Source organism: Lethenteron reissneri, chromosome 18, assembly GCF_015708825.2.
Source record: "Lethenteron reissneri isolate LAM-NWPU_2019-01 chromosome 18, ASM1570882v1, whole genome shotgun sequence".
In the NCBI taxonomy this organism is placed as follows: domain Eukaryota; kingdom Metazoa; phylum Chordata; class Hyperoartia; order Petromyzontiformes; family Petromyzontidae; genus Lethenteron; species Lethenteron reissneri.
The window spans coordinates 3,196,162-3,211,531 of NC_083796.1; the positions used below are offsets into that span (position 1 = coordinate 3,196,162).

At 49.6% G+C, this 15,370-nt stretch overlaps 1 protein-coding gene across 1 annotated transcript in view; it reads right to left on the reverse strand.

Annotated features, from left to right (window-relative positions):
* Nucleotides 1–15,370, reverse strand: part of LOC133343620 (histone-lysine N-methyltransferase ASH1L-like) — a 77,757-nt gene that overhangs the window by 46,493 nt on the left and 15,894 nt on the right. Inside the window, exons 3-4 of the mRNA XM_061553311.1 lie at nucleotides 10,943–11,504; nucleotides 4,507–4,791 (exon numbers count right to left, since the gene is read on the reverse strand). Of these exons, the coding sequence (XP_061409295.1) occupies nucleotides 4,507–4,791; nucleotides 10,943–11,504 (847 nt within the window). The remainder of the gene's footprint in view (nucleotides 1–4,506; nucleotides 4,792–10,942; nucleotides 11,505–15,370) is intronic.

Consider the following 15,370-nt stretch of genomic DNA (forward strand, 5'->3'; position numbering starts at 1 on the left):
TCGTGCTTAATAATTCGTGCATGAGAGGGTACATTTTTGTCTTACTTCATAAACTACTACGGGGGTTCACCAGTGCCTGCCATAGGTGAACATCAGGGCCCTCAAGTTTGAGACGTAATTTTGAGATGTAACGAAAGTTCATATCTCTCTGGCCCAGGGTCTCCGCAGCCCCATCATCCTCCTGGGAGCTGGTAACATGAGCACCACCTGGTGAGGCTGCATCTCGTGATGAGAAGCCAATGGGGGGGGGGGGATTGTTCCATGGATTCGTTTTTCCCCCCCATCCCCACCCCCTCCCCCCACCCACTTGAATGTGGAATTTCCACCCATGGCTCAGCATCGCAAATGGAGATGAGCACACCGACTGTTCATGAGAGCAGGTGTACACCGACTGTTTAGCTTGGACATTCTCTACATAATTAATGTTATATAAATAGTACATTTTGGGGAGGGTGCTGGCGGGAGGGCGGGTGGTGGAGTGCTGCTGGTGTTTGCACCCTTCCTATGAACCCGATGGCCTGAGTTGGAATCCTGCCCGTGGCGAGCGACAGTGGCGAGTGACCTCTGAACCCGTCCAGGCCCTTTCCCGTTCACCAACTGGCACTGACCCGCGCGGCGAGGGGGCACGGCCAAGCGACCCCCACGACTGAGACAGCGCGGAGAGGACTGCATTGGCAAGATGTCAATCGGCAGTGGATTGACCAATAGATTATTTATCTTTACCTATAGCCTTTTGTAAAAAATAAAAATTAGTTTCATTTTGTGACATCTGGGGATGGATAAGCAAGAGTGTATGGAAGCGTCTGCTTATATACAAACAGTGATGATTAACCTACCTAAACAAAAAACAACATAGGTCACCTGTTTAACTGTACAAAATGTTGGGGCAAGTGCTGTTGGAGAGCACCTAATTCGGGCTGGCACGGTGTATGAGGGGGATGTTGCCAGTACCACACCTTGCCACTTTTGTCTCCGCAGTGTTGATGTTTACAAACTGCACCAGTCACGAATATTAAGGCAGAGCCAGTGTAGAGGAGGCCCAGGGTAGGTTGAGGTCTCACCTGTCACTGGTGTTAGCCGTAACTGGGAATCAACTCAGGTGGCCAGGTGTTGAAGGGCAGTGTTTCTAACCACTGGACCAATCTTCCCACATTAACACGAGTATGCAGGCACATACAAAGCTCTCCCATATGGCCTTTAACAGGCTGTGTGTGCAAGTGCTGTTAGTGAGGACCAATGAAGGTTAGTACGGCACACGAGGGGGTGGGTGGCCAGCACCATACCTGGTGGCCTTTGTATCCCTAATACTGATATTGACACACTGCATTTAAGGCTGAGTCGACCGAGGGCCTTACCTGGTACAATAGAAAATAGTTTACAGTTTTAGTTTGTATAGAGGAGGCCCAGGACGCCACTGTTATTGGTTGTGAGCAGGAATTGAATTCGGTTGTCTGGCTTCGTAGCGCCGTGCGCTAAACACTATCTCACTGCTCACATACGCAGGCACACACACATTTACTTGCAGGTAACACGCACAAAGACAAATTTCCCCCGTATAGCCGGAACAGACTGTTGGGGCAAGTGCTGTTAGCGAGCACCTACGAAAGCTGGCATGGCACACGAGGGAGTGCGTGGCCAGCACCAAGCCCAGCCGCCTTTGTCTCCCCAGTGGTGATGTTTACACACCGCACCAGATACTCATTTGAGGCTGAGTCGACCTAGGGGAGGCCCAGGACTGGTTCAGACAACTGTCACTGGTTGTTGCTGGCCGTGAGAGGGAATCGAACTCAGGACGCCAGCTTCGTAGCGCAGCGCACTAACCGCTCCACTACCGCTCCCCACTACGCACGCACACATACACAGGCACGCACCAAAAACGGCGGGATAGAGGAGGCTTCTCCCTCACGCTCCAACACCGCTGACAATTCAATTAGGGATCCCCGCTGTGGCATGTGGACTTGTAGGAGTGCCCCCCCCCCATTCGCAATTGTGCTTTTCACAGAGCGGTCCCCGCTAAAGGAAATTCCTGCGGAGATGGCTTTCAAGAGGCCCGCATAAAAGAGTTGGGGCCCTTTGGCTTGGGGCCACTGGGCCCTCAGCGTCGTCGAGATAAGGTTTCCCAAACAAGGGTCTCATTTGGCTCCGAGCCGGGCGCTGAGCCAAGCCTGTCACTCACAATTCTCTTTTAGTTCTCGCTCACTCTCTCGTGCTCTCGCTGCTCTCTTGCTCTCTCTCTCTTGCCATCATTTTCTCCAGTTTTAATAATAACTCTAAGGTTTGTTTAACGGGGTTCTGGCTGGAAGGCTTAAACAATTAACCGTGAGGAATGTATTTTTTCTTCACCACCGCAGAGATCGTTGTATGGGCTCCGAGAACGGGTACGGGATGTTTTTTTCACTTCACGCGTGCCTCACGCTGTCTGACGGTGGCCTAATCGTGAACGCGCGCTCGGGTTTTTTTTTTTTGCCGAGAGGCAATGACTTTATTCGAGCTATTCGGAAATCGCTCAAGCGATTGTGTTGCCTACACGAGGAACACAGTGGCAGTTTACCGTGACAAGATCCTCCAAAGTTTTCGCAAAGCTTCGGCACCTGCCAAACTCTGATCAAAGTCACGGCAGCCCCAAGCGCGCCTCGTTTCCACGAGTAGAGACGCGTGCGGTGAGCTCACGTGGTCTGCACCCCCTCCTTGTCACTCGATTAATTGTTGAGATTCGTGGAAGTGATTTTTATTCAGGAATAAATGTATTTTTTTTACTGTGGTGAATGTAGCGGTCTCGAGTGGCTGGATGGGTCATGTTAACAAATTGCATACAACGTATACAAATTGAAAGTCATCGACGCTCATGCATGCTATTCGATGGATGCATCGTGTGCTTGAGAAGCAGTATTGATCAATAAATGTCTGCGTTGTTATGCTCCTGTTCAATGTTGTTTTCGACTTCAACGAGCACGCACTGTTCAAGTAAAAAAAAAACGTCGATTAAAAAATTACATTCTGCGGGTAGGAAGCTTTTCAATAACGTTTACATTGTACTTAAAATAATTACGCTCCACAGAATTTGAAAACAACCCTTTGCCGAACGTCAACATGCTGGGTAGCTCATCAAAGGCCAGCACGTTTGAGCGGAGCTGCGTTTTCTGTGTGGCGGCGATGACTGCGACTGCTGCGACGACGACGGGGGAAGAGTGTCAGCAAATCCCACGCTTAAACAAACAACGTTCACGCAACCCCTGCGAGCATGCGCCCCCGCGACTTCCCTGCCTGCCAGCCACCCACGCGCATACCCCCCCCCCCCCCTAAACTGCACGGGTTAACCCACTTGGTTTGAGGAATTCTGGATGCTTCTAGGGGTCGTGTGAGGCCTTGCAGATCCACATTCTTTCCCAGGCGGCCACTTTGCCATCCCGCATCGCATTAGGACAAAGATTCAGGATTTGTGCTTGGCTTCAATTCCTTGTGCATGTCTCCGGTTCGCTCTCTCGCTCTCTCGTGCGCTCGCTCGCTCACGCCCTTTACTTGAGCGACGGCAAAGGCAAATGCGCGCGGTAATTGCGAGGCAATGAAGGGCGAAGCTGTGGACGTGTAGACCCATTAAGTACTGAAGGCTTAATGCCTTCAAATACCTTGGAGGCGGCACGCTGATGAAAGGAAGCGCTGAGCTAATTGTGAGATCAGTCTGAAATGAGGCCCACACCATTACACAAATTCGACAAACCACTTAAAAATCGTTTGATCACGCGACTTGGAGGATTTCTAGAAATTAAATCCCAAATCGAAGATGCGAGGATTCCCCCCACCCCACCTCCTCCTCCTCCTCCTCCGCCGCTGCTTTGATTCACGCCGAGAAAAACTTGAAAGTAACGAGCAGTCAATTAAAATTCTGCGCGATCGCGACATTAGTTAGTGAAATGATTTTAAATGTGCACAATTGGGCATTTGAAGTTTTCTCGTGCAAAATTGCGGTTATCTGCCCGCGTGAACTTTTGTTGTTGCTTAAATGGAAGAGCTTTCCGTGATGCTTCACAGAGTTCCTTTAAATATATGAAGCGAGAATAAAAACGTGTTGCGAAGCAGAAGGGATAATGTGCATTTATAAATATACATGTGAAAATCGCAATCAATGGCGTTGGCGGAGGTGCACAAGCATAAATAAAACAAAAAGACTCACACACATTTGATTAACGCTGCCTCGCAGGCCATCCAATACACGTGAGTACAGTAAAAGTGTGAGTGACGAATGCGGTGAGGTTTTTTGTTTAAATCCGAACATAATTTGTAGGCATGTAACAATGATACCCCACCTCAATCCCTCTACAATTCAACTGTCGCGATTTACGCGGTCAATTGTACGCAAGTTATTTCAAAGCACAAAAAACCCCATCAAAAGCAACAATCGCTTTGAATCTAAGACTCAACAATTTATTAACATCGCGGAGCCTGAAACCGAGCAATCACCCTAACACGGGAAGAAAAACAAGCACCAGACAATCATCTGACACTTACGTATCCTGCTTGTAAACGTCAGAGTAGAGACCCGCGGTTTGGTATCTCTTCTTCGCGAGTCGTGGCCCCCTCCGGCCCTGGCCATCTTCGGCCATGGTTAGGTCCAGCAGAGGCGGGGAGGCCGGGCTGCTGGGCAGCTGCTGCAATGGCTCCTCGCTCGTCTCGAAGCCACCGGCGCCAGCTCCTCGCTCCGCACTCTCTCCATCACCGCCACCACCGCTGCTGCCATCGCCATCCCCGCCGCCGCCAGCCGTCACGTCTATCTGCTTGTCTTTCCCGTCCAAGCTGCTCCGGGAACGAGAGGACGGGGTGGGAGGAGGTGGACATAAGGGACGAGGAAAGTTGTGTGACCGTCACACAGATGTCGTTTGACCATCGGAGGGCTCGGTGGAATGAACTTGATGCCTTTCCAAGCGCGAGTACGAAGGGAAAACTCGGTTGAGTCCTCGCGTGTTCGAATGAGCCTGGGAAAAAAAACAACTAAAATCTAAGGTTTGAATGTATTTTCGTAGGTGTTAATGTTTCCATTGCTTTTGTGTGATCTTTTAGGCTTATAATCAAATTACCACTGGGCATTTAATGACGCACCAAATTCACCAATGAAAATCAATGCATGCATAGAATTGTTGCATTTGAGAATGGATTATTTCTTAATTCGTAGATGCTGTGGTATAAGTGGTTCTCGTAACTACTCGAGACGCTACATTCACCACAATTGCAAAGAAAAGGATTGATTATTATTGAATCTGGATTGCACTCATTGAATCGTGACATTTAATCGAACCAACGGGTGGCGGGCAAATGGAGAATCACTAAACGCCTCATGATATAACGAGGTATTAATGCTTTTCCCCTCACAAATCTTGGGGGTTTAATGTGAAATAATTGTGGGGCAGTGGTGGCACAATCATCCGGGCACTGCAGTGCAGTGGCGGCTCCTGCAAAATCTCTCAGGGGGGGCAAATGTCTGGATGATTGATAAGGATAAGGTCCACCCATGCAATGGATAAATTAACAGCTTAAGCATGTAAAGGCAACTTCACTTCTTTAATATTAATGAAAAATAAAGTGACTCTTACAATACATCTTATTTGTTTCTATACTCACTATTAATACAATCCACTCAAGTTTCTTATATTAAAGATTCCACTAGGTGGTGACAAATTATATTGTTGGATGAAACGTGCTTACGTATGATGACGTAAGCACGTTAGGGCGAGCCCTCCTGGAAGCCATAGAGAATGCATTGCAGCACCCCCCGGTCGAAAAAAAACATCTTTGAATGTAAGTCTATGGGGCCACTCGGGGCGATTCTCAGCCGGAGTGAAATCGCCCAAAAAGAGGCGGTACTCCACAAAACGTGACATGACGCTGATTGGACTATATCCAAAGGCACAGTGACGGCTAGCGTGACTCTGTGGTTGAATGACATTGGTGGTGCGTCGCCCATTCGCCCTAATGAAGAAACCGCCCCTGCTGCAGTGAAACGTATGTATATATGTACGTTTAAATTAGTTCGCAGCGTACGTAGCCAACCGTGCTAATCGGAGGTCAGTGTACACAGTGACTTGGGTTTGATTCTTGGCCAAAGCGAACTAATCATTGCCGAGTGACGTCTGAACAAGTCCTGGATTACCCCCTTCGCCAAACCACATTGATAGACGTGGTGAAGTATGCTCAACGACCCCGTCCCCCCTACCCCTCTATTGCTAACATGGCATGAGGAGGCTTTTATCCAATGGAATTAAAAAGGATTGCCAACAATTTATATATATATAATGTAACACTAAACCTTCTACTCTTACAAACCATACGGGTGAATAAAGTTCTAACAATAAGTAAGAATTATTCACAAATGTAAAGCGATTTCCCGCTACTGTTGCCGTACTTTGCCTGAGGCCACATGGCATGGCAGGTACGCCAACTGGTACCGGCTAAAGATCGGCCAAGAACGAGGAGGGAGAGGCTTGAGCCAAAGACCCGCCATTTGGCAGGGGACTAAAGGAGCACCGTAGCAGCCAGCGGCCAGTAATGGCCACCGAGAATTTCACTCTTCCAACAAAAACTATTTTCAAAAGATGCCACAGCACAAAAGTGGACGGAACCCCTGCGTCAGCAACGTCTACCTCGGCGCGGCCCGAATAAAACGTACGTCTGAAATTTCTCAGCGCTTATTAAACCCGCCAAGAAGCAAATATTGCCCCGTATTTCTTTACAAAAACAAAACATTTGTTCGCATATTTTTTCTTAACGTTTGAACATTCGATACCATTTTGTTTCAAATGCCACACCAAAAGGCCGACTCAAGCCTCCCAGTTGCTGACATGTGGAATAAGCCTCCTTCATACCCACGGTGATTATACTGGCAGCATATCGCACCACCGCGGCTGCCACCAGCTCCCTTGCAAGTGCTGGAAACCTGAAATAAACTGTGCGGTGTCCCACTTAATCCCTTCCCCCCCCGCCCCCCCGATGGGGGAGTAATCCCACATCCTCCGCAAATTTGTGCGCGGATCTGTGTGCGTGCACGTGTCACTCTCCCTCTCTCTTTCTCCCTCCTCGGAAAGCCGCATTGAGTCAGCGAGCCAGAAACAGTGAGCGAGTCTACAGACAGCCACGGCCACCAGTCTCGAACTCCCTCAAGGGACGCCGTGGTGGCGATATGTTAACTCTCTTGCATAGTATTCAGGAGGTCGTGGATTTGATCCCGACCCTGACACCTGTATATTTTGAGTTTGCATGTTCTCCCTGTGGTGGCGTGGATTTCCACATGATAAGCCACTTTGTTGCCCTATCACTTGTGGCCAGGTCGTTTATGTAAAAGAGCTATATGGCTCAGTGGGCCTTATCTGGTAAAAAATAAAAAAAAACTCTGTAAAGACGATTTCCCACTCGGGATTCAATGAATTGTTATGATACAGAGATGTGATCCGCCTCATGAATCGATTTTCTTTCATAAACATAGTGGTAAATCGCAGCACCTCTCGTGAATGCACGGCTCAAGCTAACTAATAGCGCGGAACAAACGCGCTCTTTAACACGCGCAATTCCATTCGCGTATCGTGAGCTACAGCATCAACCCTTCGAGTGCCGTGTGGGATCCACACACCAGGAGGTGGTTTGCTTCGCCACACGCATAGCCTGCGACATTTAACAGTTTCCAAAACAGACTTTGTTTCTTCTTTAGAGGCCACCGCTGGCATCGTGTGATGTGATTTACATGCCATTTTTGTTCAGGAGTTTCCTGCTTATAACTGTCTGTGATTGGATAGAATTCATCACGTAAATCTGCTTTAAATTTGAAAATGTTTTTAATGTCTCATAAATGCATTAATTGACGGAATACATATGAATTATTTTTTTGTTTGTTATATATACCCGATTCATAAGTAGACTACTTTTTTTTGGAATGGCATGTACTTTATTAGCCATATATAAATTTCCAAACCCATCCTATTTGAATGAACGGCATGCATTTTTGAATAAACAATTTTATTTGAAATTCACCAATTGCCCAAAAACTTCTAAACTAAAATCCAACCTAACTAAATTATATAAAATTATAGTTCATAGTTTTTTTTCTCTAAGGTAAATGTCTATGTGGACGCAAATGTAGGATGGATGACAACAGCAAGATTAAACGTGTGTTGTTCGGAAAAAAACGGAAGGAACAGAAAGGAAGACCTCACAGATAATGGCTTGATGATGACATTATGAGAGATTGGTGCTGGAAAAATGTGGCACTACTTGAGGTAAGTGGAAATAAATGGTGGTGGGTTTAACGATGCATTTATATTTACACAATGTAACCCAACAAACCTGTATTATGGATGATATTGGTCGCGGAAGCGTTTGTGTTTAACTAAATGACGAAAGGATGCAGTGGACACCTACGGGGCTATCTGCTCATGGATCGTGATGATGAAATTCCCCGGATCTTACTTTCAAAAGTGGTGTCGTGTCTCGGTAGGCCATCACCTGCTTCGGAACAAGGGGACCATTTACTGTGCTGTGAATTATAATATTGCACGCGGGTGGTGACGATGTGCGTACTGCGCCGTGAACCCCGGCGACCCGAGGTCGATTGCCGACCACGGCTGACATCAGCGGCGAGCGGTGTCTGACCCGGTCCTGGGCAACCCCCCACCCACAGTTCACCAACCCGCACTTACCAGCGTGGGTGAAGTATGGTCACATAAACAACCCCCATGGTTGACGCGGGGTGGGGAGGTCTTCATGCAGCAGTGGATTGACAAGCGGGAGGTAGATGATTCGTTCTATGATCGTCGTCGTTATATTGTGGACGTTCAACATCGATCCATGCATGCGTACGTACGAGTGGAGAAGGACTCGGTGGCTTTGGCATAGTGCGAGGGGTGGTGATACAGGAGGGGCCGGCGTTTGTGCGAGGGAGTGCGCACACTCCCTGCGTAAATCAATCCGCGGGAGTGAGCGATGTGGAGCAATCGCAACCCCTAAAGGTCCAAATCGCTCGTCCTCCCACGCCATTCGTACTGCTCTGGCAACGATCGCAGCTTTCAGCGTTCCACGAGGCTGGTCACGTAACGTGAGCGCAAGTGGCTGCAGCCAAGGCCTCTCCGGAATGGAGTTGAATATAAAAGCCTCTGCCGATTTTTCCATTTGACACGTAACAACGACGAATCAATTCACTGAAGTCGAATCTCGCGTAAATCTAGGTGGAAAACTCATTTCTTCAGAACTGCTTTTTGTGTTTAGTTTGTTGTCCTTCCCCCGCACCTCTGACTAGCACGGTTGGGTACGTGCGGTGCGAAAGAAGTTCAACATAGTATATACATACGTAAATGACGCTATCGTCAAACTGCACGCGAAGGAATCAATGATGTAAGATTTATGCAAATAATACCCAAATGTTACGTTTAATGCCACGGTGCGGGAGGCCTTCATCCAGCAGTGGATTGACGTGGGACTGTGCATTATTATTTCAATTATATTTCAGAGGTTATCTTGATTTAAACCCCCCAAAAACTTGCATTGTCTCCATCCCTCACTTTCCCCCGAGGGCATGAACCGTAGCAAAACGATCGATGCATATTTTATTTATTTATATGATATGTACGCAATTTAAAACGGCAATATTCAAAATTAAATTAAAACCTTAAACGAAACGGACCTTCAAACCGCATTTTAGCGCGCGCATCGATTTGCCCTTCACCACTCAGGCTTTACTGCCACGCAAAACTATTACAGTCATATTTAAGGAGCGATAATGTTGGGGATTGCCGCGGTAAGCGATGCGGGTGGCCGTTTAAGCATTCAAAATCAATATTTATACCCAGGAAACCCTACTCCCTGCGCCGAATCCACACAATGCCTCAGCTGATGACGTTTCAGTGGCGATGCACGCTGGCGACGGTACTGCTCTCGGCGGGCGGCGCCACGCGCAGGCGCCTCGATGGTAAAAGATGCAAAGGTGCAGCCCTGTGACCTCCTTGCTCGCTCCGCTGCTGGAGGAAGGGGCCTATACGCTCCTCCAGAGTATATTTTGCCAGCTCTTCTTCCACGCCGGCCAGACATCCCGGAAGAGGTAGGAATATCCCCATTTTACCCCGCCGCAGGTCGCACGCCGATCGACTTGCCGTTGTGAACCCGTGTGTACCACCTGCTGCCGTGTGGGCCGGAGGCGGCGTCCGAAACTCGGCCCCCAATTTTTCAACTGCCTCGCCAGGAGTTTGGATATAAACGGCAACCCTCCGGATCGCAAAGCCCCGTGTGCTAATGGTTACGTCGCACGGTTATCCCCCTCGTGGCAAGACTCTCCCAAATTAGACGTCACATTAAAAAGCCACCGAGACCGCGATTAAAGTATTGCTTTACGCTGATGAATGCCTGCCTCAGACTGTAAACGTTGTCGGGGTTTATGTTGATTGTGTAACCGCGAATTGGGTGCCCGCGGATTGGGAACCTCCCGCAAGTGGGTGGACGCTGTCGTCAAATAACGAACCCGGTTTCTGTACAAAAAAAAACTAAACGCTGAAAGCTGCACATTTGTACTTGAATTTATTGAATGTTCAGCAATGTAAGCATCCACCTAATCAGACATTTGATGAATCGTCACAATTTTGGATCACGATTCAATTTGAGCATCCATTCGCTTGGTGTCGATTTTACCATTTGCATCGTTTCTCTTTGTTTTTTGTAAGTCACGAACTCGGGGTCAACCATTCGATTACAAACATCGATTCTATGTCGTCTCGTTTTTGCCACCTTCTTCTCAATTTTCCTGTTTCGTTTACGCAGCTGTGCTCTCTCAATGAGCCTAAACGTAACATTGGGACGTAATTTACAAATAGCTGGCATGCACCGTGAGAAATCGACTTCCTCACTCGCACTTCGACCAACTGCAACTCGATTTCAATCGGCAGCGCGTGGGCGTTCCTCCGTCTTGAGTGCTCACCTGCCGTCCGCCTCCGGCTCCTTCCCCCGCGCGGGACACTTCTCCGCGACTTCCTGAGTCCACGGCCCGTGGCTCCCTTTCCTCTTCACGCCCTTCCTGTGCTCGGCGCGCTGCCTCCTGGCGCCGTGCACCACCCACTCGATGGTGTCCGTCACGGCGTCGTCGCAGCGCCCGGCCGCCGCCGCCGCCGCCCCCCCTCGCCCGGCGGCGACGCGCTGGGAGCCCACACAATCCACCGCGGCCGCTGCCGTCGTTGCGGCTGCAGCGGCGGCGGCAGCGGCGTGACGCGTGCGCCCCGTCGCCGGTGGCGACGGCGACAGGCGCTTGCGTGGGCGCCCGGGCCGCCGCTTGACCACGTTGTTGCCGGTGAGCGAGGCCCGTTGCAGCTTCTTGACGCGCAGGATCCTGTTGAGGTGGTCCAGGCTGCGCTTGGTCGACAGGATTTTGGTGAAGTCGCAGTGGCTTCTCTCCGGTCGCTGGGCCCCGCTGCTGGCGCTGCCCAGGTGCCCTCCGCACCGGGCCCTGCCCGAAAAGTCGTCGTTGTCGTCCTGTGCTTCTCGTCCTGCTGACAAACGGAAACAGAGCGAAGGGAACGTCAGGAATGATCAGAGTAAAGATGCACACAGAAGGCGATTTATAGACAGGAGAGGGGGCACGATTGTGACCGCAGTGTTATCTATCAGTCCTCCCATCGTTCCTTGCAATTCACCGTACCGCATGTGCAATGCACACAGACTTTTAATTGGAAGGAAGCTTCGAACCAATGCCCACACAGATCCCGGTTGTGCACATGAGACACTCGCGGTTCGAGCGCCAGACCCGGTGTGATGTCTATCGGGGGGGGGGGGGGGAGATGACACAGCCCTTCATCCCCTCCAGGGTCAACAAAATGAGTGCCACTTCATGGGGTGCCAAAAGTGGTTGTCCTGTGGATTAATCTGCCCCTGCCACGGGAATGTGGAACTTACACCACTGGCTCGAGAGATGAGGAACTCTTTTACGAAGGTGGATGGACACACTGGACTGCAATGGTGGGGGGGGGGGGGGGGGGGGGCATCCATTAGTGGATCGATAAAAGGGCTGTGCATAAACATCGATAGACGCTATGCAGGCTGATATTGATCATTTCAAATAGGATTTGTTATTGTCTGGGTAGACAAAGAAAGATCCCTTCCCCCCGTATAGCCTGAACAGACTTTTGGGGCAAAGGTTGTTAGCGAGCAGCTATGAAGGCTGGCACAGCATGCGAGGAGGTGGGTGGTAAGCATCACGCCCGGCCGTCTTTGTCTCCCCAGTACTGAGGTTTCCACACCACACCTTCTACTCAGTTACGGCTGAGTCGACCTAGAGGAGGCCCAGGACCGGTTCAGATAATCATCACTGGTGTTGGCCGCGAGAGGGAATCGAACTTGGGTCGCCGGGTTCGTAGCGAAGTGTGCTAATCCCTCCACTGCCGCTGCTTAGGTAGACCGCACGCACACACACGGTTACAGAACTTGGCTGAAATCCGTGTCCCGATTTATGAAAGTTACCCCGCGCACGTCACTGCCGTCAAGTTACACGGTGTTCCATACGAATGGAATGCAACAAAAAATAAACAAAATAAGTGCAGGAGGCACGGGAAGGGGGAAACGCCGCGAGCCACGGATTTTTGGCAGCGGCGATGGAAACTGGAGGTGTAATGACGCATCAATTTGTCAATTAAAATCGATTCTTGAACTCTGGATTCATTAATATCCTCGCGTGCGAGAGAATGAACATTTGCAATTTGTATACGCGTGGTAATTTGTACGTGTGCGGTAAGGGGTTCACGTGAACTCTGCAGCCAGTAGCGATCGCTACCTTCTGCAAACGTTTTTTGTTTAAAATTCTCTGGGGTTGGAAGGGGGGGAGAAGTGAATATTTAGTTTTTCATACTGAACATAGTGAACATGCTCCAGGTGGCAGAGCTGATATTTTTCCAGTCTGGGTTTTTCCAGTCAAATATTTTCTCCAGCAATCACAAGCTCGTGCACGCGTTATTTCCTCTCTTGTGTTCACACAAAAGACAGCGTGCACCCTTGCATTGTTGAATTGGCCGCTAAAATCACCTCCCACGGTAGGGATGTTCACAGGGCCACAGTGCCAATTGGCGTCGCTCGCCCCGACGCCACGCTTGTAATGAGGGATTACAATTATTAACTTATTTATTATAATTATTGCTTCCTAAACTTGTGTTGAATCATTGGTAAAATAATATATTATTGAGATTTATTTTAGATTTTAAAAATGGCACTGTCGATGCGATAGATGCACACTGCTAAAACGTTACACGCATCACAATGGAAAAGAAAGTACCACCGCGAATCGTGACCTCGAATCACCGTAATTCATCCATTGCTCGAGGAAGGGAGGTAAATCGTTACATTCATACGTGTACCCCCCCCCCAAAACATTACGAAACGTTCATATTACCGATATCTGACAAATTATTCAACAGCGGCATTACAACATAATTGAAGCCTTGTGCGCGCACATTAAGCACCGCATTTGTCTGCGCCCCACGGACTTGGCACGACAGCCGGTGCCGCTTTCACGCCAAGGGCGACCGCGCCCATTGGTCGCGAAGCGCGAAATATTAAATGGACTCTCGCTCCGGTGGGAATGGTGGCCTAACAGCAGTGGTCGTGTGTCCCACATTTGGCCAGAGGAGGAGGGTGGGCGGTGTGGGTGGACGGTGTGAGGTGGTGTGTGTAGGGCAGTGCCGCATTATCCTAGTAGCAAAAGTAGCTACATATGTAGCTACGGGCCTCGCACTTTCAAGGGCCCCGCACTAAATGCTTTCGAGCTATCAATTCCGATTCAGGAATTCTGCACTTGCTCTATTACTATAGTACTATACTGCCTTCAGCTTTTATGAAAGGTTAGCGATTTGTCGTATTATCTGGCTGTATGGCAAATAAAAAAAATACAATTACTTTACTATGCAAGTTAAAAATGTATGTGTTTTAATATTTGTGTTTTTATTTTATTTAGGGCCCCTTTATAACGTATGCTACAGGCCCCGCACTAGCTTCATCTGGCAGTGGTGTAGGGGGTGGGGATCGGCGACCTGAGTTCGATTCCAGCTCACGGGCCAACACCGGTGATGATTATCTGCACCGGTCCTGGGGCTCATCTTAGGTCGACTCAGCCTCCAATGAGCGCCTGGTGTGGTGTGTAAACACCGCCACTGGGGGGGGAGACAAAGGTAGCCAGCCGTGGTGTTGGCACACCTGTCAACCCCTTATCAGTGGCTACATTATTACACACCAATTCAGACCTTATTGGTCACCCCGTGCCCAGATAAATCTCAACGTTCATCCTACAAAGTCCCATCACAAGGGAGAAACATAAACAGACAAACATTTTATTGCCCGTATTGAAACGTCTGTACGCCGTATGGACCTGAAAAGGAAATTTCCTTGTACAAGAACACGGGTTAAACCGTGTGGGTTAACAGGTATGTGTTGGCCACCCACCCCCTCATGTGCCATGGCGGCCTTCGTAGGTGCTATTCGCTAACAGCACTTGCCCCAACAGTCTGTTAAGGCTATACAGGGAATCTCTGTCTTTAAAGGGTGGGGGCAGAGGTCACACAGGGGTGAGTGATGAGAGTGACACCTGTGGGTAACTTGTTAGAGCCTCCACGGGGCAGAGGCAGGTTGGGACAGAGCATGAGTCAGATCATTAAAAAAATTAATATATAAATATATAATCACGCATGGGGATGTTAAACGCCTTGCTTTCCCAATCAGCTATGGCATTCACACTCAGGCGTAGTAATAAAAGGCTTCGGCGAGCTTGCGCAAAGGACTGGGGAATACGGGGACCGTGTGCGTGCATTCCGGTTCACAGGCACTGACCCCCAGTTCATATCGCAAACGTTACACGGCGTTAATGCCATGCAAGGTTTCGCGGTTGTGCCGTGTGTCTCTCTGTTGCCTTTGCGGGTTGCACCGCCTGCCGTCGGGCACGATGTCCAACGTTTCGCTCCACATGCTGGGAGCTCCTTCAGGAAATTAACTCTAAAAGCTTCCACGCAAGCAGAGCAGAACGTCAGACACCGCGCCCGACATCCCACGGTAGAACCCCATGACACACCAGAGGACCTCGCACAGCACTAGCCCAAGCCGACGGGCCCAAGGCGACGGGCACACCGCTGGCCAGCACTGGTCCAACTGCACAATATTATCCGGGCCGCAGAAGTCGCAAACGGGTTTTGATTCCTTACCCGTACCCGTACCCGGCCGCACCAGGGTCACAAATGGGTACCCGTACCCTACCCGAAATGAGTGACAAACGGTTACTCACCAGTGACTCACGGCCTACCCGTACCCGTACCCGGCCGCACCAGGGTCGCAAACGGGTACCCGTACCCGGCCGGGTACGGGTAGCCGGGTATCGGGT